This window comes from Plectropomus leopardus, chromosome 13 (genome assembly GCF_008729295.1).
Source record: "Plectropomus leopardus isolate mb chromosome 13, YSFRI_Pleo_2.0, whole genome shotgun sequence".
Classification (NCBI taxonomy): domain Eukaryota; kingdom Metazoa; phylum Chordata; class Actinopteri; order Perciformes; family Serranidae; genus Plectropomus; species Plectropomus leopardus.
This window is the reverse complement of record NC_056475.1, coordinates 5,592,426-5,619,145: the sequence shown is the minus strand read 5'-3', so window position 1 is coordinate 5,619,145 and position 26,720 is coordinate 5,592,426. Positions and strand designations below refer to the sequence as shown.

Sequence of the window (26,720 nt, the reverse complement as noted above, 5' to 3'; positions counted from 1 at the left end):
CGATATAAATTGATTATTTAATCAGAATGATAACAGAGATGATATTGGCCTAGACATTCTCCTGAGTGAGCCAAAACAAGAAGTTACAAAACTGTTTTCACTGACTAACAGACATCACTCATCCACAGTAAAGCCTCCAGTTGCAGAAAGCAGATAACCTTGTAATGACAAAAAGGGCAGAGGCACAAAAGACACTGAAGAGGGAAGTTGTATTTATGGAAGCGGCATGTCTGAGCGCTGACACCTAGACACACACCTTGTCCACAGTGAACAAGTCAAAGTGGCACTTGACAGTGCTGTAAATGGCATCGAAAAACAACGCCTAGCCTGCAGACATGTACAGACCTGCAGATATGATCTGCTTCTCTTATTCCTCTAATTCTGTCTCTGGCAGCTGAGGGACATTTGAATTCCTCGAACTGCTGTCCCTCTGTTAGACTGTCTGTCCTGACTGTCAGGTTTCACAGCTTGCAGGGATGACTTCAGCTACAGTAGGAAATACCCATATTGCAAAAAAAGATGACAGGAGAGCAAGAATTAAGGGACTCCAAATTGATGACATCTGGCTTTAAGAAGGTAGAGATCCATGGGGATCAACTTGGTCCTGGAGCCAGCCTCAAGTGGCCATTAGACAAACCGCAGTTTCTGGCACTTACAAATTGGCAGCCTGTTGTCATTCTGAAATTGTCAATCACACTGACATAGACTTTCATGTGGGAGCCGGTGTTCACTTCCTGTATGAATGTGGAGCCAAACCATGATGTTTTTTTTCTAAACCTAACCACACATGCCTTTGTTTTCTAATTCTAACCATGTGCATTTGTTGACATTGTGGCGTTGTTTGCGGTATCACAGAACGTCAGTGGCAGACATAGGAAGATATATATATATATATTTACATATATATAATTATGGATTTATGGATGGAAACATACATAATTATTGCTTTGCATTTCATGCAGGTAACAAATACTCTCGAATGTTACCATTTTACCTCTGATGAACATCCTGAGGTTTTTCATTTCCATTTGTCCCTGAAATCCTCTATTTTGCATTTTGCCACTGCAGCATGAAGTAGCTCTGGGCTGCCTGATTGCTGTATTATATATGAAAGGATTTTATTTTCAAGCTGGAGCACTTGAATGTGTGACAAATTATATTTACTTCAAAAGTGTAATCTCAGAGGTAGCAGCTTCAAGGGGGCAGCAAAAATACTTTCTGTGTATTTTGGGGGGAATAAGGTGCCTTTCATTTCCACATTTCCAATCACTGTCAGTCACCTTAATGTGAACTATTCCGTACACAAGTGTCTCAATGCCTTTTTGTTTATAAAAAAAAAAGGATGAAATGAGCTGCTGGTATCCCACGGCCGGATGTAGAGCCTCACAGGTGCTCTCTTCAGGGGAAACTAGTGTTTCATAGGGAAATGTATCCATACAGGCTCAGTGAATATCAATCACACACACTCAACATACGTGCATCTCCTCCTGAGGCTCTATTCACGGTGGCGTTGATTCATAGCGGGTGACTCATCTCAGGAGGTATTGTTCTGCTGGCCAATCAAAGGGAGATCTGGACGTCCGGTGTTTCTTGTCTCCCTCTGTGTGTGTATGGCAGGAGGAAAGTGTGTGTGTGTGTTAGGGGGGTTTGCTAGTGGGGGTGCTGCTTTGTATTCGGTTTTTGAGTTACGTTCAGTGTCATTACTCGCTCCGTAAAGGCTCCACTGCACCATATTTTGGGTAATTTATGTCTGTGTGCAATTTATTTTACTGTAAAATCTCTCATAAAGAGAAAATAAAAAAATCTAACGTCAGATCTAACTGAACCATGAAGAAGCATAATTAGACCAATTTAAATTCACTTTTAGAGTATAATGCTTCAGTGATAAAAGGCTTTGCTACCAATTCACTATGAGACTGATGATAAAAGATAATAAAGGATGATTCATGATTCAGTCAATACTCATTGACTCATTCACTGTACTGTACTGATCATTACTTCAAAGTACCGGTGAGAATCTCATCTGTATTTTGGCCCCTATACTGTTCATCTCATTAGCCCATTTTATACAGAGATTCCATAGTAGGGCTACAACAGTCACCTTATTATGTATTCTTTGTTTTTTTACATAGCAGCATAATGCTCCAGTCAGTGTTCCATAATAATAATAATAATAATAATAATATAGAATGCACAAAAGTGCTTTACATGTGAAAGTGCGAAAACTTTAAATCTAACAATATATAGAAATATATATATTTATGAATATAAAAATGAATAAATACATTAAACGAAAATGAAATCATTATACAATCACATGGATAACATAATATGGGAAATAAATTGAAGACAGGCCAGAGGTGGAAAAAAACAAATAAAAGAAATATAAATATAAATATAAATATAAATATAAATATAAATATAAATATAAATATAAATATAAATATAAATATAAATATAAATAATTTTAAATATTAAACAACAAAAGTCAGAACAGTAAAAACACATAAAAACCATAAAATAAGTTTAAGAAATAACAGCCATAATATGTGATAAAAATAAATAGAAGGTGAAATTAAATCAAAGCAAGATCAATGAAAGAAGCAAAAGAGGCGTAACACATAACACAATGTTGGCCTTTAGTGTGATATACAACTTTTTTTTTTTTTTTAAATTTGGGGGGCTTTTTTAAATTTAATCTTATGTAGTTTCAATTTGGCTATGTTAAGCATGTCAGGCTACATGTTGGTATGAATGGTTGTTGCTAATCCACGAGTTAAGAGAACGAGTTAACCAGCGGACACATACAGCATGATTCACCTGCATCTAACATCCCACTGACAACACAGTAATGTCAAACCTGACTCCATTGTGTCCACTATACCAGTAATTGTGTCTGTTTTTAGACTTCTCACACAGCCTTTGTCCTCTGCTGGAATGTGCTAAGACTCAGGTAATTGATGTAATTTGCACGCTGAGATACTGTGAGAAATATGCTCAGCATCCTGTTTGGAATTTGAACAACATCTGAACTGGTTTGACACTCCCATCTGAAGCACATATCAGACCAAAATCAGAATTCACTGTGGGATTATTCATTGGACTGCTGTTGTGGATTCTGTCAGAAGTACACGGAGAGTTCAAATGACTTTTTTGCTCTGGCTACAAAGAGAATGAAATAGTTCAGAAGGAATCATGATTAATTTATCTTCACTGTGGCGCCTTTAAAATACAGAACCACTTCCACCAGACTGGCCTCAAAGGCGCCCCTGCAGTCAGACGAGGTGACATTAATACATAAACGACCTTAATTGTTCAAACAGCTCAGTAAGGTTACAGCGAATCGTCTCCATTTTCACCACATGGCTTTTTGCAGCATTGTAATGACAATACATAAAAATTAAGTCACAAATGCCCTTACTTTAAATTAACCGCACAACTTGTTTTCTTAACTTGTGCCACCGGTGTGGAATTGACAATTACTCACAGCCTGAGAGGAGCCGGTTATGAGATAAACAATGGTTTAAAGAAGAAAAGGAATTCGTGTTTGTTGAGCTAATAGCTGGAAACGTGTTATATAAGCTGAATAATAAAGGCATGATGCCGGGCAGAGCTGAGACTGTAGGGTTTGTTTAAGTTGTTTTCTCGTCTACGGTTGAGTCACGTCCCTCAGACAGATCACTGATGGCGATCACAGTAACAACAGTGAAAACTTTAATTATCAGAATTAAAAGTAATTACCTCAGGAGTATCCTGCCTGATTAAAAAAAGGTTTGATTTATCTGCAATAAATAATAATAATTCATAAAGGAATCTCATCTGATCCATCAAATGTCACACCCCCAATGAATAGAGTTTTGAGTAGAATTTTTAACTAAAAGATATCATCATGAAATTTCCCCAGTTGATTACTTACATTAACATTTGTACTTTTAATATCACAAGATTTCTGAACTTTTATGTTTAAATATCCAAATAAGGCATTATGTTATTAAATATGCATGGAATTACACATTTCCGTAAGAAAAATATTGTCAACAGCCAAAAAAAAAATCAAATGTTGCCCTTGTTTTAGGTTTAAAATGCTCTTTGAATCAGGATATGAAAAATCACACCTATAAAACCATTCAAAAAATAGATAAAAATAAAACTGGGAAGGTAGGTGTATTTAGGTGCAGAATTTTGGCCCAGAGAATGAAAATAAACTATTTTGAGAAATAAGCCTTTAAAAGTCTGAATTAAAAATATTTTTCGACAAAAAATAAGACTATTGTATAATATATAATATAATAAATATAATATAATATAATATAATAGATGTCACCATGAAACTTCCCCTTTTAATTACTTTCATAAAGACAATAGTTTTTATTATTCCAAATTTTCTGATTATGTATCCCTTGATTTCAGTACATTTCCAGAACAAAAATACTGTCAAAGCTTCCCCAGTTGATTACTTACATTCATATTATTTTTTGTATTACAAGTTTTCTGTAATTGCATGTTTAGATATATAAACTATGTGTTATCCAATTAAATATACACTTTTTGCATACATGTTTAGAGCACAAATTTGAACTAAAATTAACCCTAATGTGTATTTCAGACATTTTCTTTCCACAAGTCTGAAAAAATCATCTCAGGTTTTACCATTCTTAGATGCAAATCATTTTGAGTGCAGTAATAAAAACACATTCTGACGCTACGGTCTAAAAAAATAGTCAAAGCTGTCCATTGTTTTATCAAAGAGTTTATGAAGACTTTTCCTCCCCTTTGGCCTGCGGTGTAAACATCCACAGAGTGCGTCTGTTGCTGTCTGTTTGGGCTTTCCTGCTGCATATTTGTTACATATGCACTTCATTTATGAGAGATTGCCATCTGTGGCGAATAGCCAGGGCTTATCTCAGATGGCATGGTGGAGATCACACAGACATGAGGACTTGTGGTGTTCCTCCAAATAAACAAGACCAAACAAAGAGACAATGGTGGTCAGCGCAGGAATGTGACTTGTGAGGATGTGCAGCATTTTAAGCATGTTTCATATTGAGGAGCAGTTTACTGTATGTCAATAGAGCTGTTCTATTCATTACGTTTCTAACGAACTACCTTTTCAACAGACCCTAGACATTTCCTCCTCAGAATGAGTTGCGAATAAAGCTTTTTCAATCAGTTCCCTGAGTGTTTTGGGTGTGACCTGACATCTGTGAGGACTTATTGTTAGTCATGGTTTGTGTGTCCTCCCTACAGAGTCTTGGAATAGATTGAACACACATAGTTTCTCTTCACTGAGTCAATTCTTTCTAATGATGCCATCATGCTGTATTCCAGCCCAGAAGAAAGTGTTGGCATTGTGTGTTTCTGCAAGTCATGGATATGTTGCATATGTACGTTTCATACGCATCGTATCAACGTTTCTGAAGTGACTTTGTCATCAGTAGGTGAAGGGGATGGTGAAGCGCCGGACCACTGTTTGAGACCAACAAACAAAAAAACAAAAACAGCTTTTTTGTCACGAGTCACTGAGGAATTTCTAGAAGCTTTTCAGCCACCAAAAGAGTTTCTTGTGACCTGTCACTACATTTACGGCACTTTTTAGTCACCGGATGTGGGTGTTATTCGTGAGCCTTTCACTGCATTTCAAGCAGCTTTTCAACCACCAAGTATTGACGTATTTTGGACCCCCAAATATGGGTGTTTTTGGCAACCTGTTGCTGCAATGCCAGCAGCTTTTAGCCACCAAATGTGGTTGTTTTTAGTGACTTGTTTCAGCTACCAAATATGAGTGTTTTTTTTTTTGTTTTGTTTTTTTACCAAACTGTGGATGCATTTTTAGCCAACAAATTTTGTGATTGCTGTGGAATTGCTGTGTTTCCAGTGGGAACAGGGTCATGAAAAATGTTTTTGTTGTTGTTTTAATTGATTGTTCCACCAAAACCGTATCTTTGTAGCCAAACAAACTTTTCTTAACCACACCGCAGTATCCATTACATAATAAAAGTACAAATGTAACATTTTTATGTAGAAAGATACAATGGCAACATGTATTCTGGTGCTTGGGTTGTGCGTTCATAACATCCAGTAAACACACAATGCCTTTTCAAACTTCTTCAATAAATCCCATAAATAACATGATACAGTCTCATGTCCAAATATTCTGAACATTACATGCCAGAGCCCTCAAAATGATCTGCACTCACAGGAGGAAATCATTGTGTCTTAGCATGACAGATCTCTTCACTTGAGCCTTTGAAAGTCTGCAGTTTTCAGAGAAGACTGACAGGAGAACAGTGGGGTCGTTTTAGAGGCAGTGTTTGTAGTGACAGGGCATTTCCTGGGAGCAGATGAGCCCAAATAAAGGTTGCATGTGGCAGCACGTGTGTATAATCTGCTAATATATATCGTGTAACGTTAGATTAATTACATCAAAATGACACCATTTCTTTTGATTTGACTTAAATGAGAAGGAGCAGGTATCTCCTTTGTGACTCTATATAATACTGTATTGCTAGTTACAACAGCAGGTTTTATTGTGAGTTTGCAGGACTTTTATATTATGTATGATTGTCATTCTACACAGATCTACTTCAGATATTTTATTCTCTTGTGCATCTATAATTTAGGTCAAAGAGTACCTCTCTCGATCCAAATCTGTGGAGCACCGCAGGAGGTCAGTTCCGACTCTGATGAAAGGAATTTGATTAGAAAGAAATTGCAGCAGCCTGATTCTGTGGAAGGGTGTACCTGCTTCCCTTCAAATAAACAACCTGACAGCATTTCTCCATGGCTCTTGTCAAATTTGTTTGTGGCAGCAACACATCTTATCATTATTCTGTCAGTTCAAAGCAGCATCTTGGCAAAATGTTTACCTGACACTTGTGCCCTGTTGGGTCGCTCAGTCGACATCACACCTGCATGTTTTAACTAAAGTAAAACTAAAAAATGCTTTTTATAGACATTTGTTTTTGCCAAGTTCTGCAACAAGGAGACTAAGGAGTGTTATCTCTTTCTCCTTAGTTTTGCTTACTGAGGCTCACACTAATCACACAGGATATTAAAGCAATATAAACAGGAGGCTCCCTTCTCTTGCACAGAAAGCAGCAAGGTTAAATACACAGCAAGGTTATTGCTAAATAAGTGCATGCACACTATCAAGACCTGACTCCGTTCCCATGTGCTGACACTGCAAAGAGGTGATAATGAGCCTTAAGAAAATGCAAACAAATCACAAAATTACATGAAAAAGGGCACAGAAAAGGAGATGGTGATGTGTGGCCCTGCTAATGACTTCAAATAGGCCAGATAATGACATAAAGATATGTATTTTTGACAAGCTGCGAAACAGCGTGAGTAATGATTCCTGGCTTTTAGGACCCACGAACCAGCTGGTGGTGGGTGATAGTGGACCGCTCCCCCATCTTATCTCCAGTTCGCACTGCAGAACACCCTTCTCTGTGCGTGTGTGTACGTGCGTGCGTGCGTGTGTGTGTGTTCCCATGGTTTCCCCAGTCATACTGTGGCTGCAGGGTTAGCCGCTAAAGCTCTTTAGAGGGCCGGACCTGCACTGAGCAGTCATCAGTGTCATTTAGCATTACACAACAGACCTGCAGCACTTAGCTACATAAATGCTCACGATGGAGGCTGCAGAAAAAGAGAGAGAGGAGTTGGAGGAGGTAAACAAACGCAGGCAAGAACTATACTGAGGTAGGAGAGACTCATTACTGTAATGAGCAGATAATGTCATTCCAGCACCTGTGAAAACCCAAACTGTAATTGATTCATTTATTAATAATAATTCAAATTAGATTTGAATTAGATTTTAGATTACATTTCGCTCTCTGAAATGAGATTTTTTTTTGGTTTCTCAAAATGACACAGTGAAGTCGTGCTGGGGGATAAATGTATTTCACCAGTATGGCTGTTTCACGTATAAAAAAATCATTTATATTGTATTACTTCTAATATTTTATAATACCATAGATATTTTGAAATACACATAAATAAATATACAACTACATGATAAACTATCTAACTAACTAACTTTCCATATATCATTGTGTGATTAATTTACATCTTAACCCATTCAGATCCCTCGTCCATTCCAATGGACATAACCTTTCTAGGATGTCTAGATCTATAATTCTCGTCATCTGACTTCACCCAAATGCAAAAACTTATTTGACTGGATGTCTGTAAGCCAATCACAGTGTTCAACATCATCCAGAGTAGACAGCAGTAGAGCCATGTCCCCTTTTTCCAATAAGTATGGCCGTCCATTGAAATGGACAGAGTATCTAAGTGTCACTGGGAAATGAATGGGGAAATGGTGTTCTGATTTGATTATCTAATGATACAATCTTCTTACAGTGCATCTTATTGGTTATCTTCACAGAATATTAATTTCTGGAGCTCAGATAATTAATTGGCCAATTGATCACATGCAATGATCTGATAAATGTGCATCACTGACTTACACCTGCAACAAATGTTTGCTATACCACTATTTTAAGTCTTCCTGCAAAATATAGTTACAAAAGGACATCTTTTTCTTTTTTTTCATGCCATCATATCACACATGTTCAAAACTACAGTTATGCCATAATCTGATTATTGTCCCTTATTCTGTTGGTTGGCCTCAGCAGCTGTCTTATATAACTCCCCCCTCCTCTCTTCTCTCTCTCATCTCCTCTCCTCCCCTCCTCTTCTGTATGTTTATGCTGATGATGTGTCAAAACACTCCCGCCTGCCTCCCCAGCTCCCCTCACTGCTGCTGCTGCTGCTGTCAAGAGTAACATCTCTGCCCTTTCCCCTCTGCAAAGACGCAAAACTCCCTTTGAGAGCATTAAAAATTCAGGTCTGTTTGGGTCCTCATAAATATTGACTAAAAGCCTAAAGGAGAATGAGGAGTAGCTGTCCAGTCAGCAGTGGGGCAATTAGGGGAACACACTTTAAAGCACTTGTGTTCCTTTCTCTGGGACATAAGTTTGGTTGTAGAAATTAAGATGTAGGAATTATTTACGGCAAACATGGTCCTCTGGTGCTGGTGTGAGATGCTAGTAATCTCCCCGCATCTTGTCAGTTTAATTGTAACTCCAGCAGTGACATGTTTGCCTTGTCTTTTCTTTTTAATCCCAACAAATTGACAACATAAAATCTCAATCTTGCCCACTTTTCTCTCACTTTGTCTTTTTTAAGAGCTTCTGTATTTGGCCACTTTCCAAACTGGAGCTTTACCGACAGTTATCGTACTACATTTGTCCAACTCTCCCCCTCGCTTTTCACAAATTGAATCCTTTACGACCCACATCGCCTTTTTCTGTGACATTTCCCAGTGCTTTATCATCTCTATTTAATATTCCTTTGCCAGGTTTCTTGTTGTAAGTGTAGGTGAAGTATAATGGAACCCTAATTGGTTTGAGTTGAACAGAGGTGTCCTCTGGCAGTCCTTCACTGTGTCTCTGGCTGCCTGGTATCACACAGTCAATCTGGACAGGCATTGGCTTAATAATAAGTGGACCTGAAAGCTGAAATACTTTGTCTCAGTTCCAATTATTTTGATGGCAAAGTGCAAACGAGAAACACAATATACTGTAAATCCATGCAATACCAGGACTGAAAAACATATGCTTACATTGGGGTAGCGATTAGGACCTGACAATGTGGATAAACATGTTCATACTGGTTGATATAGATAAGAACCAAAATAGTAGAATCATTATTTATTTCAAGTGGAAAGGCTGAATTTTGCTTCAGAGTGAAAGTTAAAGGAGTCATATTAGTAATTTTGGTCTCATCTTTGGGGTAATTACTGGCGTATTTTATGTCTTAGAACAAAACATGAATGTCTCTTAAGCTTGTGTTAACATGTTCTCATCCCAAATTGCACATGGTGGAATTATGCTACAAAAGCACATGGCAACCAATGCCAGGACGTCAACAAAAGCACATGCTTAGGATTAGGCAGTGAAGGCATGGTTAGTTAGATTTAAACACCAAAAAAGAACAAAAACATCACATTCAGACGGGAAGTGAACTCCGAACTCCTGCATGAAATTCTGGAGTTTGCTGGACGTGATAGGTTCTGTTAAGCTGCATTTATGTTGCCGTGTCAGTTGGAATATGGCAGTCCGGCGTCGTATCATGACACCATGAACGCCTCTTTACGGCTGCGTTCTTAACTGACGCTGCCTGGCGGCGTATCATACAGCCATGGCTGCTATCTTATGCCAAAATCACTGCAAAAGTGGGGGTATATGATGTCTTCAGAATGAGAATGGGACCCTTTCTGTCTGTCTTTCTCTCTTTTATACAAATAATATGAGGTTGAGTTCAGTGATTGATGCAAATAACAGCCAGCACTTTTAATGTCACTTTTACTGTAATTCGTTTTCCAAAATAAAGAGACACATAACATGCATAATAAACACATTTTAAGCTTAATTTTACTGATGTCATATCAATGTTATTATTGAAACATTTCTGTAGATATCGTGATAATAATGTTTTCATTCACTCTTTTGGACACAATAATCGATAATCATGTAGTGACACCCTGATATTGTGCGAGCCCTGGTCTACATCATTCACAGTCATTTTCTGTCGATACATCCGCAGTAACATTTTCTCTTTTCCTTTTCTCCCTTTTCAGTCTTCATCTGCAGCTTCATGGTGGCAGCTCCCATCTTCGGTTACCTGGGCGACCGCTTCAACAGAAAGGTCATCCTGAGCTGTGGCATTTTCTTCTGGTCCATTGTTACTCTGCTGAGCTCCTTCATCAGCAAAGAGGTACGACATCGCTCTGACGGAGCAGCACAAGCACTCCGCCGTTGCTCCATTAAGCTGCCGTCCCTGTGATGCTGCGGCCCACACTGACGAGCTAATTATTCTGTTATGATGTGGATATGCTTGATGTTAAGGCTGGTGAAATAAAATGACACGCTCGTTAAGTCGGACACCCCGCCTTGCCTTTGAAGACATTCTTTATGTCTCTCTCTCTCTCTCACTGGCGACCAGCCAATCAACTAATGAAGGCCCATGCCTCAGACTTGTCTCAATTACAATGCTTTAGAAGATAAGACGTTGTTGTTTCACTGCCCCTTGACAAGTGGATTTAGATTTGATATCTCTAAAAGCCCCCGTGTGCTGGGCGGTGTTGAATGCATTAAACAGTAACAATATTTTTGGGGGTGGTGATGTGGGATAGGGGTGTCCCGCTGAGTACAGTGAAAGGCTCTGCGCATGTGTAGGTGTGCATGGACCCCATTATACATTCCTGATGGACAGCTGTAATAAAAAATCTGGCAATCTGAAGTTGCTCAACTCGCAGGGATATGTGGCATTAAAAGCTGCATTAGTGAGAATTATGCAGCATGTGGCACATCTGCAGAGCGGTATCGTGGAGTCCCACAGTGTCGGCTCTAACAGAGAGTGAGTTGAAGCTCTTCAGCCCAGAGCTGTAGACGGGAGTGACAGCTCAGATATGTCTCAGGAGGAGGGTGTCCTTTGACTTCAATCCCCTATAGACTTGTCTTTTCTGAGACAAGATGGCAGCCGTTTGACTAAGCAGGAAATACATTCATGCTGCTTATGGCTAAACTGAGATTAAAGGCCTCTTCCTCTCTGACAAATGCTACAAAGGTCACTGATTGCTGATGACGAGATGCTGATGCTGAGTGATGAGTGATGCTCAGCACCTGCATATTGGTTTGATTTCTTTCAAAAACATGGGGGGGAAAGGCAATGAGCAACTTGGCTGGAAGTGTCCTGCAAATTACAAGAAATTAGAAGATTTTTTTTTAATGTCCAGAGAACTATTTATAAAGAATTATCATAATTTCATTTTAAAAATTATTTCTACAGAATTACTATAATTTTTTAAGCAGAATTTTTCAGGTAATTTCCTATTTTGTTTGTCTTTACAATTTTCTTTTTTTGCTTTTTTGTTTGGGTGGGGTTTTTTGTATTGCTAATTTTCAGTTACTTTCCTGTACTTTTTACAAATTTCTTGCATTCATGATGCTTATGGCTAAAGGCCTCCTCCTCTACAACAAATGCCACAAAGGTCGCTGATTGCTGATGAGGAGACAGGGAACGATCCTCTGCACCTGCAGCCCTTTGCCCAAAACTCTACCCTCGAAACATGTTCCTGAGTGTGACAGTCACATGAGATAAGAGTCTCTTATGTAATAGCTCTGCGGCGCTGTCGCCATGAGAGATGAAAGACATGACGTGTAATGAAATGTTAATGACCACTTACAACTGAGTCCTATCATTACGCATTTAAGACACATTTTGGAAGCATTTGTGGCAGATACGGAGATCAGATCTTATGTAACAGAACTTTGCCATGAAGTGAAATTGCACTTCTTTTCTGCATGAGCGCAAAAGATTATCATTGTAAATGATCACTTGTAGGGCATGAGAAATTTGGAGCACATTAGAGGCAGTCTATTTATAAATGTAGTAATGGAAAGCATGACTCATTTCATTCACTTTCATCTTGTGAAAATAAAGAGGTTGGGACAAGGATAATGACCCCTGAGTTACTATTGTGACACAGTGTGGATACACAAATTGATTTTAGGACAATATATATTTATTTTCATGACTTTCATCTTTATAGCTGTAATATTTTTTTTTATCAACCATCAGTTTGAATGTTAAAATCCTACTCAGATTGTGACTCTCAGCTGTCATGATGTTGGCACACAACCCAGTCACCACAAGTAAATGTTGGCATTATATATTTCTGCCAACCACAGATATGTTACGTTTGCACGTTTAAAACATATCATATTAGCATTTTTACAACATGTCTCTTGGTAGTTTTTTCACAATTTCTTTCAAATAATTAGTCCAAAAGCTGCTAGTCAAACTTCTTTTGACTTGTAAGACCCTCCCCTTTTGACAAGGCATGTAGTCAAGCCTGTGTGTGCATGCATTCAGGCAGCAAAGTGAATTTTATGTCCAGAATATAGTGAATCTCTGCTAGCTCAAAGCCTTGTTGTGTGTAACGTTATGCACTGCCTCACCAAGCTGTTGGCATGGCTGTAAACTCTAAGCACACAGAACAGTTGAAAAGTTTAGATTTTTCTAAACTGCCTTTGTTTTCTTTTATCTTTTATCACAGTTTTCAGTCTGTTTTTACGACCTCATTTTTGTGGCATTGCTGCTTTTTGTCATTGTCACTGTGACTCGCATTTCTGTTCCAAGTTCCAAGAAGAGATGATAGTTGGGTGACCACACAAACAAAAAAGGACTGCCATCACGATCCCACTAAACGATGGGCCATTAAAAGAAAATAGACTGACTATGAATCATTCGAAACAATGTGACAAACACAAAGATATACAGCAGAGAGAGTTGAGCTGTGATCCATCATGAGCACAGCAGCTCACATATAACAGAAAAAAAGCAGAGAATACTAATTTAAATGGGACCTGTTTTGCTTGTCCTTTTTAATCTCAGTGAACTAAAACATCAGGATGAAGACCATTCTGAATAGAGTGTTTCTGTAGGCTAATGCAGAAGTTAACGTCACCCTGGTTCCCTTGCCATAAAGTAATTGGCAATTTTCCATTGGATTTTGGATTATGACAGAAAACAAGCTCTGTTCTTCACAAATGAACACCACTTTTAGAATTTTGGAAGTACAAAGAAGTAAAAAGCTAACATAAAGCGCAGCACCGATGACGTTTTGTTGTCTCCTTTATCCTTTTGTTAGCAACTGCCTTTTTTAAGACACATAAAAGCTTCAAAGTTTAGAGTGGGATATTTAGTGAAATTAAAAGAAATATGTAGATTTATATATAAAAAAAATAAATAAATAAAAACAAATAATTTAAATATAGGAATAACCCTCAGGGAAAAAAGTATATTCAGAATTATCATAGTTACATATTTAAAATTATGTTACAGAATTATTATAATATTTCTGAGCACTTTTTCCAAGTCTTGTTTGCTTTGTTTTGTACTTTTTGCTAATTTCTTGCTATTTTTTGGCTATTTTTTTCTTTTATTGCCTGTTGGGTAAATACAGTCTTATACCACAGACGTTATAAGAAAAATTATGTGTAACACATATAAACATTTTCTAGTAGAAACCAAAAATGCATCGCGTATGAACCTGGATATTAATAGTTGCCCTTTAAGGTGACTGAAAATAATATGGGGGATACAGTTTTGGCAAGTGTAAACTAAGGTATGTGTGTGTTTAGTCTCTAGAGCATGTTTGATGGTTGTGTGCATGACCTCATGACATGATGTCCCATCAACCAGCGTGAAGTCTGCGGTGTCAGCTGAGAGCTCGGGTCAGCAGGGATCAACGTCTTAGCGCTGCGTCTGCTGCACAGCACCGTCATTAATCTCTTTTCACTGCTGACAAACCCTACAGAGTGTAACCTTATCACACACACTGTACTCTCACATTATTAGGACCCACAATGTGCGTTAAATGTTCCACATAATGTAAAGAATTGCAAACATAAGAAAAGCATTCATGCAACTAATTTTACTCTTGGGACTAATGAATGGACAATACTTACATTAGTGGCCAGTATTTGCAGTTTGCGTCATTCCAGTGTGTGTGGAGGGGAAACCAGATTTCTTTGTAGCTCCACAAGCAGACACGGGAGTCCGTATCCAGCGAGTAGTGGTTGCCATGGAAACAGTTAACAATCCAGCTGCCTACACAGGTGCCCCCGCCACTAGCATGCATGCTCCTATTAAAGCCTTTATAAGTATTCATCTTTTCATTTATCAGTTTATTACGTCTGATGGGAGATAATGCAACATGGTAATTTGATATAGCTAAACACATTAAAAAATGCTGACATGGCTCTGTTGTTTCATTAAACTGAATTTGTTTGGCCGATCAAGATAACCTCCTCCAACTTTTTGGAGCAAGTGTAACAAAAATCTAGCACAGAGGAAGAGAATGGAGAGACCTTCTGAGCAGAAGTGGTGAATTTATTGCAACTTACGACACAGTCTCCGGCTTGTGGTTGATATCTGGGATGGGCAAAACATGCGTCAGTTGTTTGCACAAGTTTTAATCTGTAAATTGGCAGTATGTAAGCAGCAGTTAATTAATAATACATTGATTTTAGGCCCTGGTAGCATGTTTGCTCCATTTACAAATTTGCACCATTTTCTTGCAACACATTGTTGTGGAAAAAAATAATATCATTATCAAGTAAAAATAAGTGCTTGAAAAAGTAATTCAAAGTGTTTGCATTTTACTCACCCCTGTCTGTATGAACCCTGTAGTACTGAATCTGTATCACCAGTATGTGCATTAAAAACGTGATTTTAATGACTGTATAGACATTTACTGCTACTGAGTGAACAATTTCAGGGCTAAAGGTTAGACTTTTCTGTGCTGTAATGAAAAGTTGGTGAGGAAAAAGACTTCTGACTAAGAAAAATGGAAGTTGGTTTGACATTGTGCTCTTTCCTTTGGAGCTTAATAACAAAACTCCTGTTCCTTTTTTTTCTTTTTCTCTCTTTACAGTACTATTGGCTGTTTGTGCTCTCCAGGGGCCTGGTGGGTATCGGAGAGTCCAGCTACTCCTCCATCTCTCCCACCATCATAGGAGACCTGTTCACTAATAACAGCCGCACCATGATGCTCTCTGTCTTCTACCTGGCCATCCCCCTGGGAAGGTAAGAGCCAGACACATCCTGCAGTCTTGCAGCAGACACCAGCAAACAATAAGATCTATTTTGGGAGGTGTTAATGCGGGCATTTATGAAACTATAGCTCAGTGGCATTATCAAATCTGTTGAAAATTTCATTCAATCACGCTGGTTCTTCACATTTTAAATCCAAAGGTGCAAAGAAATCAGGAGAATTAGTATCGATAATTTGAATTAGACAGACTCACTCCTATTTCACTCTCTTTTTTATGGTTCAGCTCAGGCGTCATCTGTGGCTGTTTTCAGTACTCAGATGTTTTCAGATTTTCCCTCCGTCTGTCCCCTCTGCATTTTTTCATCCCATTCTTGTGAAAGTGATCAGACAGGATTGCATTGAGGAAATTTGTTCAAATTTGACAAAAGCGTCCACTTGGACTAAATGATGGACTGGTAGATTTTTGTGGTCAAAGGTAAAGATCATTGTGACCTTGTATCCTTCCCATTCTTGTGAACATGAAATTTCAAGAATGCATTGAGAGAATTTCTTCAAATTTGGCACAAACGTCCACTTGGGCTCAAGGATGAACTGAATATATTCTTGGGGTAAAATTCATGGTCACTCCTATCTTACGTCCATCTCATACTATCTAACAGGATATCTCAAGAAGGCCTCAAAGGAATTTCCTGAAATGTGGCACAAACATTCACTTAGACTTGAGGATGAACTGATAAGAATTTGGTGGTCAAAGGTCGAGGTCACTGTGACCTTGTAAAACATGTTTTGGGCCGTAACTCAAAAATTAATTCGCTAATTATGACAAAATTACACAAAAATGTCAAAAAGGATATAATGATTAAGTGATGACATTTTCTATCCAAAAGGTCAAAGGTCAACTTTTCTGCAACATAATAATGTGCAAAAAAAATTCTGGCAATTATTCAGTATCATAATTCAGGGACAAAAGGGGAGACATTTGGTCAGATACTGACTTGGTGACACTAATCTTGGGTGCCCACCTTAAAACTCTGCTGATTGTGTGGATCTTTTGTGCTGTCGGGTTGAAGATGTGTGTGAAGCGTCCATATTTTAGAACTTGAAGTATACTTGCAGAAACATCCATATTTAAGCATTGCCTACTGTTATATGAGTCTGAAAATACATGGATGTAAACTGTAACTTGACTGGTTTTGCAGAGGCATACCACCATGAGGCGGGGAATCTAGTTTCAGAGGCAGCCACACAAGAGCTCAAGCCCTCTGCAGAAAGAAAAGCTGAACCTACAATTGGCTGTGTGAAGCTTAAAGGCAGGCGGGAGGCTTTTTTTGGGGGGATATGGCGTGTGGGGGTGTGAGAGTAGGAGGTATTATTAAGCTTGAATCTCCAGCCTTTTCAGTTCATTCAATCAGAAAAAGGGCCACGGGGAGAAAACAAACAAAGCCAAGTAATAAAAGATGAATGTGCCGATGGATGCGGCGCGGGAGCCACTTGAGGTTTATCATTATATACAGCGCTTAACAGCGTGTGCCTGAGCTGCTGCATGCTGCGCTGTTTGCAGCTTCTGCATGCAGAGGGGAAAATGTGCTGCAGTCTCTGTGCAGTGTAAACATTAGAATTAAATGTGTGTATAACATGTCAGTTAAATTTGTTTTTGCAGAGCAAACCACAGTGATGAATGGTGATTTAAGTGTACTAATCATATGAGCGTTTAACGGCAAATTGGAGACAGTCGGACAAATAAGGAAAAGAAAGTCTATACTGCCCTTTGAGTGGTTGCGTTATGAGCTGCCAAAATGTTTGGGTCGCCGTAAACTGCCCGGCAACACAGACAATAGAAGGTGAAAGAGCGGGCCTCAGTAAAGTGCAGTCAAACATCCTATCCAGTCTCCCACTTGTTTGTCTTTACTGAGGTTGTTGTGACCGTTTCCAGGAAATGACCTCAGGAATTAGACCGAATTCACAGGAAATGGATCCCCCCCCCCTCACCCATAATTTGAACTTTGCCACGGAGACATGTTTCTGTTCGACGCCGGTGTTTGATGTGAGCGTATTTTTCATGCTCCGGTTTTATTGTTGGTGTTGAACTTTCCAAACACTCTCTGGGTGGACTCTGATAAGATTAGCTGTTAGTCACTCACTGGAAATATCATATGCTGTCTGAGCCCGTTTATACTCCCGTGTTATTTTTGGAGAACTAATCATGGAAGCACAAGCATAGACTGTTTCCCCCTTTTGCTCTCTGAGTGCGTCGATGTGTGAGTGTGTGTGTGTGTGTGTGTGTGGAAAACCAGTCAAACATGTTTTGGACCTTCTATAGCCAAAGCTGATAAGAGCCCAATGTTGGCTGCATTTGATCGTCAATCTGTTGTTATTCAGATGGAAAACAACATCTTTTAGCCAGAGGCTCTGCACCGTAGACAGACAGGTTCTCTGAGAGATCAGGAAATTTGATTGACTTTTAATGACTAAACTCAAGTGAAGAGACTCAAAAGCTGTAGGAAGAAACAAGAGATGGTTGACAAATTAAAGATCTCCTTAATGTCCTGTATGGAGGCATCTGGAGGTCTCTTTACCGTCAGTTGTTCAGGTATGGGGTTGCAACTAACCTTCCATATCAATTCCATAGTGGGTTATTTTCTAGGTTAAAGGGACGGTTCACCCCAAAATCAAAAATACATGTTTTTTCTCTTCCCTGTAGTGTTATTTATCAATTTAGATTGTTTTGGTGCAGTGTTAGCGATATCTGCCACAGAGATGTCTGTCTTTTTTCCAAAATAATGGAACTCACAGATGTTTAATGAACAAACTCTCTTCCTTCTGCATGGCGATACAGTTGGGGGGGTGTTTTATCTTGAGTATTTTCTGAAAAGAGATATTGCTGTTGAGTTTTTCAGATGTTTTTGGTTTTTTTGAGCACTGCAAGCCGAGTGTCATCCAGTCCGATTATTTTATAGAGAAGGCAGACATCTCTGATATCTCGAACACTCGGCAACTGACACCAATATCATCCCATTTTTTTTTTCGTTGTTGTTCTTTATTTGATTAATGGATTGATAGTTAAGTCTATAGACTGGGAAAAAAGATGTGAATCATAGCTTCACAGTTTCCTATACCTCGAGATGGTTTCAACAAATTGTTTTTGTTTGTTTTTGTCCAACCAACAGTTAAAAAAAACCTAAAAAAATATATAAATATTCAGTTTGCTTTCACATAAGACAAAAAATATCGAGCAGATCACATTGGAGTAGCTAGAACCAGCGAATATTTTGTTGTTTTTGCTTGAAAAATAATTAATTGCTTATCAAAATAGTTCAGATCATAGTGATTTTTAACAAATATCAGAGACTAATCAGTTCTTTATTTACTGTGTTTAAGATAATGCGCGCATACTGAGCTTTCAGTCCACTGCAGCGCATACCCTTAGTTTACTATTTGAATCCTCTTTGTCCTTTAAATACTGATGTTATCAGCAGCAGAGGCTTATCACAGCATAAGGGCCCCTTTATCTGATCTGATCTGATCTAGCAACATTTCCCTCAAAGCATCCCACTGTTATTTTCCTTTATGACACACAAAACAGTCTCTAACTCAAGCAAAATGCAGTGAAATTCAATTACACCGCGACAACACACAGCCGGCAGCCTTTAGGCAACCACGTTGCTGCTGTGCACTGGCGGCTCGTGGGCGGTGACTTTGCACCTGCATTTTGTGGCCGTGTGCATAAATCACACTTCCACAAATAGACCGACTAGCCAAGTTGCTACCGGTGCTTTGATCAGTTACACTGTCAGAAACACTCCATGTCAAGTACCCAAACACTCGACACAGCAGACAAACAGGATGTGTGTAGTGTAGGCGTATAGACTCAGGACACTGACTCATATACTTAATATATAACATGCACTGATAGACCTCAGTGGAGCAGGTTCAGAGGGATGTATATGATGTTTTGTATCTTTTTGTCTCTCTGCAGTGGGCTGGGTTACATCCTAGGCGCCAGTGCCAAGGTGGCTGCAGGAGACTGGCACTGGGCACTGAGGGTAAGGACATCATCCTCCAACATTGCACACAAACATGCACACACACGGTTCCCGCTGATCATTAAAAATTCTTAATTTATTGATTTAAAATAAGGCCTTATTGGCATTAAAAATGTCTTAAATCAATGGTGTTCAATCAAAAAATCTTAAAATGCTAAGAAATGGGAAGTTGCATTTTATGAAATGTTTTTCTCTGACTTTGCATTGTAAAATCTCAAATTAATTCATAACTACTTGAAGACATAATCTACAGAATGCCTTTCCCATTAACTAAGAGGTCATGTTGTTTGATACAAAATTATAAAGTCAGTATCAACTAAGAAGAGCTTGTATATTCACAACAACAAAGGCAGGGACAAATGCAAAACAAAAATGTGTAACACTCAAAAGAGTTTATGAGAATTTATGGCATAGTTTTGCAAAGGAAAGGAAAATACGTTTTAAAGGAATATTTCAAAATAAGATGATTATCAAATATAAAACCAAGTTGTGAAAGCCAGTCTTTGTATATGGATATTTTTGGGGGACTTGGGGTATAAAGAATATACATAGATATTTCGTTTTGCTTGTTTTTTGTTATTTTTATTGTCAAAAAATCTAGTATTATTGTAATAAAGGTAGGTGCAGTAAGTTAAGGTTTCAGTCTATACTTTCTGGGTTAAAAAAACTTGCCTTTGTCACTGTTTGAGAAATAATGTACTATTATTATCATTATCAATCACAATTATCATTATTATTATTATTATTATTATTATGATTATTATTATTATTATTATTATTATTATTATTATTATTATTTTACTCTTGCGTTGTGTAAGTGGAAAAATAACTGAAAGAAACTAAACTAAACACTTAATACTTGGGCAATATTCTTCCTAACCCTCAGTGCTTGATATGGATTTATGTTTATTTATTGCATGTTATCATAAAATTGGCCTACATTTAAGCTGCAGGAACTCTGCACACAAAGACAGATGCAGAGCCCGTCCCGTGGGGCTGCTGCCTGGTGAGAGCCTGTCTCGGATTTGGGGTCAGAGGGGTGGGTGGTGGCAGAAGCACCGGGGAAATGACATTGTAGGGAAGTGACAGAGCAGAGAGAGCTAAAGGCAGAGCAGCTCTCACATAAATCAGCTCAGCATGCAGCGTCTTACAGAGCCTTTTCTGAAAAACAAAATTTAACATCAAACTCACTCTTTAAATGTTAAGCTAAAAGGCTGCATGTCGTAGTGGTTCAGTTCAGCAAGGAAATTTCTATGAAAGATACAGGCGAGCTTTTTTCTTTCCCAGTCGCTGTAAACACATTTATCTTTCATTACACTTTGCCCATGGAGGTCGTCTCTGGTGAAGCGGGATCAATGTGGGCCTCAGAGAAATAACAAGGTGTTAAAGCGTCCTCAACCTGTGTACAGCGTCTTTATCAGTGCAGGAACGTAATGAAACATAGCATGAAGGAACATTTTGACCCTGCTCAGGACACAGTGCTCTCTGCATGTTCTTCACCCCCAGGTCCTAAAATACAACGCTTTAAAACGCCTCTTGTTGTGTTAAATTGACACCAAAGGTACCCTTTCGTGTCTATATGAGACACACCAGACTTTAGCTAACTCCAGTATTAACCCATCTGCGACAATTCTTGGTGTTAAGAGAGCAAAAAAGTCTTCATAGGGAAGTAGGGAGGGGAGGTGGCTGGGTCAAACAAAGCAAGATTTTTACTGAGGAGGTTTACGTTCCACGTGAAACCAAAAGTAACTGTTGTTTTAGTGTAAAATTAAGTAATTTACATCCAGTTGTTATATTATTGTTATGTAACAAATAATATTGTTGTGATATGCTGATTACACATGTAGTGATATATTACCTTTAATTCTGTCCCCAGAGAAAAGCTTTGTCAAGATCTGTTTTATCTAATAAGATTAGTTTTCATTTTGTTCATCAAACTTAGACTCTTTGAAACCTGGATCGGCATCACTTTTCTTGTTCTTCATTTAGATGCTTTTCCCAAGTATTTAAACCTTTGAAACTGCAGCAAATTGGTGTGAAAAGATTTTTTTGGTTTGTTTTTAAAGCAAAATAATGTAAAATAGGAGAAAAAAATAAATGACAATAAATACATACATGTGTATTTATTTTAGGTATTTTACAATATTTTCTGTAACATTCTTTTTTTTATAAACTAATTTTTAGGTATTTTTCCTGTTGCATATTACTAATTTCTTGCAATTTGTGGGACATTTCTTGCCAGGTTGGCCATTGAAAGAAATTAAACCAATTTGCTCAAGTTTCAAAGGGTCAAAGAGCTTGTGAAAGGCATGTGAATGCAGCACAAGAAAACTAATGTCAATCCAGGTTTCAAAGGGTTAAACAAGGAGAACAATAGAAAGTGCATGGAAGGGAAACGATGCTCTGATACGTATTTGAGGAGAACATGCTATTTAGAGAAAGCAAAAATCACCTGTAAGAAACGTGTACCAGATAAGGCAGTAAGTCTGTGTGGAGCAGTTTGACTGAGCGCAAAGATTTGTAGTTGCTACGCACTACTTGCTTGCAAAATGCTCCAGAGGTGCTCCGAAAGCATTAAGCTGCATCCCTTTTAATTAAAGGCTGATTTTAAGCTCCCAAGAGAAATGTATCTGCAGAATTTTGCTGAGATGTCCCACCTTGATAGGACAAAAAAATCCTTACTGTTACTGCTTTGCAGCAGTACACTTACAGCATACTTAGGAGCAGACACAGGTGTTAAACAAGGAGCATAAATCACTGTTGTCATAGCACTTTTTTTACTAGGACTCCAATGAGTACTTGAGACAAAACATTTAGAAGTCAACAGCTCTGTAAGGCATACCAGCAGTAATGAAGAGGACCAATGAAAGGTCTAACAGGACTCCCCAGGAGCCGCCGGCCTTGGGGTCAGCTTTTAAAATCCTTGAAACAAATTATGACTCTTCCTATGAACCGACTGACATTTTAAAGGAAGACATTAAACATCCTCGCAGCATGTCTCAGTGGAAAAGATTCCTGGATGTGACAGCTCGCTCGGTTTGAGGAAACAGGACGTCCATTTCTTCTTGTCTTAGTGGAGCATTAAAAAACACACACAAAGAGCAGGGTGGTTTTTTCCAGGGCAGCCACGATGACATTTCAATAAAACAATCTCAAAGCCAATTAATCACCGGTGTGGCATGCAGAGGAAAACAAATACATAAGACATGAAACGGGCTCTGTGCAGCAGTATCCTGCCAGACGGAAAAAAACACTGCAGCGCTTCCGTTTGTTTTTGCCCGACGTGTTCCAGCTACCTTCTGTGTTCATGGACGATAAGAAGGAACGGGGCCGGATGCATAGAAACGAGGAGCAGGAGAGGGCAGCAGCTAATTTGTTTGATTGCTAACCATCCATACAGGAAGTTTCTAATGGGCCCTGTGGGAGTCAAGGTCAAAGGTCACAGACTCCTGGTGTCTCGTTGAATAAAGATGAGGAGGCTTGAGTGCAAATATGTATTTTCTTCGAGATGAGCTCTATCTTTTCCATGAACCCATTGAAACCTGGGCACATTAGCTTGATGTCTTTCAAAAACATGGGAAGAAGGCCACGAGCAGCTTAGAAGGAATGACCTAAAAATAAGTAAGAAATTAATAAAAAGTACAAGAAAGGCACCTGAAATGAACGAAACAAAAACAAGACAATGACCTGAAAAAAGTGCTTAGAAAATGCGACAATTCTGTAAAATAATTAGAAATATAGTTTTCTGGACATTTTTTTCCTGAAAACTACCTGAAAATTAGCAACAAAACCAAAAACAAACAAAAAATATATGAAAGGGACAGTAAAACAAGACAATTACCTGGAAAAACATGCTTAAAAATTTCAACAATTCTGTAGAAAAAAATAACTTACAATTATAATTAAAAATACAATTTTTGAGCCTTTTTTAAAAATTCTAATTCTTCTTATTTCTTGAAAGTTGTTCTTTGCCTTTTGTCCCGTGTTTTTTCGAGAGAAAATCAAACCAATTAGCTCGGGCTTCAAAGGTTGAAATACTTGTAAAAGGCGTGTGAACGCAGCCCAAGAAATGTGATGTCGAAGTTTTAGAGGGTTAAGCCGCTCTCGCTGAAAGTGCATGAAAAAAATTTTGATGAAGATGTCGAGCCAATTAAGTTGCTCCAAACAAGCAGAAGATTGGGGAGAAGACGCGATTGGGAAAAGGAGATTATCAGTGTTGGTGAAATCAGCACACCTCTGAGAGAATTGCATTGAGCTGCATTATGAGCCACATCACACTCAAAATTACTCTCCCAGTGAAATACTTGCACACACACACACACACACACACACATTGCACAGTGCATAAATGGCTTTTATAAGCCACAAAATAAAATATGATGAATTTCCCCTGACAGATGAAATTGCTTTTGCTTTTGTGAGTAATTTGTATCACTCCAACAAATCCTCTCCCACACATCACATCCTGCCTTTTGTCTTTGTGCCCCCCTGCACACATGCACAAACATGCTACCTCATAGCCCATAAAAGAAGATAGTGAACATAATAGAAGAGTTTTTCACCTCAGAGCTCACAAAGCCGCTCTGAAAAGCTCTCTCTCTCTCACACATACACACACACACACACACACACACACATACAAAGTGCCAACAGGGTAAGCAGAGGGAATGCTCTCAGCTCCAGAGGGCTTGTACAGGATGTCAGGCGTATCGGCAAACACAGCGGCCGTCCTTTCAGATTGTAAACACACTGTTCTTTGTCCTTCCAAACCACTGTGAATATCATGTCAGTGTGATGTGTTAACTCGAAGGGTTTTTCTTGCCCTGGCAGGTGTCCCCAGTTTTAGGGATAACCGCAGGAACTCTGATCCTGCTCTTCGTGCCCGAGCCGAAGAGAGGCAGTGCTGACCAGATGGGACGCATCAAGACCCGCACCTCCTGGCTCTGTGACATGAAGGCTCTCGCCAAGAAGTAAGACCCCCCCATCAGCTTCAGTGAATACACCAGGTTTTGGGAGACTGACCTGCTTACCTGTTTTGTGATGAGGCTCTGAATATTTTCCCCAACAAATCACTAAGAGCCACACATGCAAACAAATCAGCTTACACTTGTTGAATTATAGGTGACAAGCTTTTTATATAACATTTTTGGGCTATTTTTTAGTCCCCAAACATGGGTGTTATTTAACAACTCGTTGCTGTGTTTTTCAAGTGGCTTTTCAGGGACCCATCAGGGCTTTTTAGGTGTTTCTTAGGGATCTGTCTCTGTGATTTCAGTGGCTTTTTAGGCACCAAATGTGGGTATTTTGTAGCAACTCGTGCCAAACATGTTTTTTTTGAGTGACTCATGGCTTTTTGTCCAGTGGCTTTTCATCCCACCCACCCCCCGTCTAACATGGGTATTATTTTGCAACTCGCTGCTGTGTTTCAGGCAGCTTTTCAGAGACCCATCATAGCTTTTTAGCTGCCAAACATTGGTGTTTTTTAAGGACCTGTCACTGTGTTTCCAGCCTCTTTTAAAGTACCATGTTTTCAGTGGCTTTTCAGGGACCCATCACTGTTTTTGCTGTTGCTTTTTCAGCCCCTGAATGTGTGTCTTCTATAGTGAACCATCGCTGGCTTTTTCTGCTGGGAAAGTGACACGAAAAGTTTTAGTTTTTTTACTGAGGCATTGCTGTGTTTCCTGAGATTGTGTCCTCAAAACCAGCTATTTTCTGAATCATAACCAAGTGGTTTTGTGCCTAAACCAAACATCATATTAACCGCAGCATTGTTGAAACAAAAAGTTGACATGAAAATGTAATGTATCTGTGGTTTGCATAAACGTGAACTGCTAACATTTTGTTTTTCCATTGGTTGACAAGTAGTTGGCAGATTGATAGATAATGAAAGTTACCATAGAGTCAAACACGCACCTATTTGTACACATTCACACATGGGGAGCCTATAGTAGCCATTTGAGGCATGGAAATGTCAACACAAGACACAGTGAACCAGTATCATTCATGCACCACCTCTCTGCCATGCTGCTCAACTGTGAAGGCAGTTATGCAGCCATGACACTGTGGGCCCTTGTTATTATATGACCTGTGGGCTACTTTTCTCTAAGAAATGTTACAGACTCTTTATAGCTACTGTGATGCAGTTTTATGGGAACTATTTTTGGAGAGCAACCACATATTCATCACCTGCACAGCGTGCCTTTTAGCTGTATCCATTTACAACCAATGGCATGTGTTTAAAAGGGTTATTTTTGTCTCCTTTATAAAACTGTCAACTGCATATCATTTTCGTTTACTTACCATTAGCACCAGAGCTGCTTTAAATCCTTATTTTCTCACCTTTGAGTCAATGCCAACCTCCCAAACCTCTGTTGTTTTCCTTTATTATCTGTTTGCGGTTGTTATCAAAAGAGAGCAAGCCAGATGTTTGAGATTGTGCGACAGAAAACAGTAGCTTGTTTATGTTTGCCTCTCGTAAGCTGAGATAATCACCTGTTTGATTGTGTGTTTCTTTGTTTGGCCAGCCGGAGCTACGTGTTCTCCTCCCTGGCGTCCTCCGCAGTGTCTTTCGCCACAGGTGCATTTGGTATGTGGATCCCTCTGTACCTGTTCAGAGCGCAGGTGGTGCAGAAGACAGCAGAGCCTTGCACAAACGAGATCTGCAGCAGCACAGACAGGTAAGAGGTTAATGACTAAATGTAGTGTGCGCTTTGAAGCCACTGATGTAATCTGAAACCTTGTACAAGCTCCTTGAAATATCCTAAAAGCCTAGGAACATCCTGAAACCTGAGAAATGCTCTTAAGTCCTAGAAATGTGCTAAGATTGTAGAAAGGTCCTAAAATCCTACGAATGAGCTAAAATCCTAGAAACGTGTATGAGGCTACTACAATTGGCCCCTGGCCTCCTGTCATTTTGCAAAAGTGGCCCCCAAGCAAAGCAAGTTGAGTACCCCTGATCTGCAGTATTTCAATCAAGCACCATTTATTGTAACCAATGCTGTTTCTTAAATGTGTATAACTTCACTAAAACTTAATTTGCAGGGTTGTTT

At 38.9% G+C, this 26,720-nt stretch overlaps 1 protein-coding gene across 2 annotated transcripts in view; it reads left to right on the top strand.

Moving 5' to 3' along the window:
• The window catches only part of spns2 (spinster homolog 2 (Drosophila)), a 94,229-nt gene that overhangs the window by 40,127 nt on the left and 27,382 nt on the right, over positions 1–26,720 (top strand). For both annotated transcript variants that reach the window (XM_042499776.1, XM_042499777.1), the window contains exons 3-7: positions 10,646–10,782; positions 15,509–15,660; positions 19,605–19,671; positions 24,502–24,641; positions 26,196–26,348. In XM_042499776.1, the coding sequence (XP_042355710.1) occupies positions 10,646–10,782; positions 15,509–15,660; positions 19,605–19,671; positions 24,502–24,641; positions 26,196–26,348 (649 nt within the window). The remainder of the gene's footprint in view (positions 1–10,645; positions 10,783–15,508; positions 15,661–19,604; positions 19,672–24,501; positions 24,642–26,195; positions 26,349–26,720) is intronic.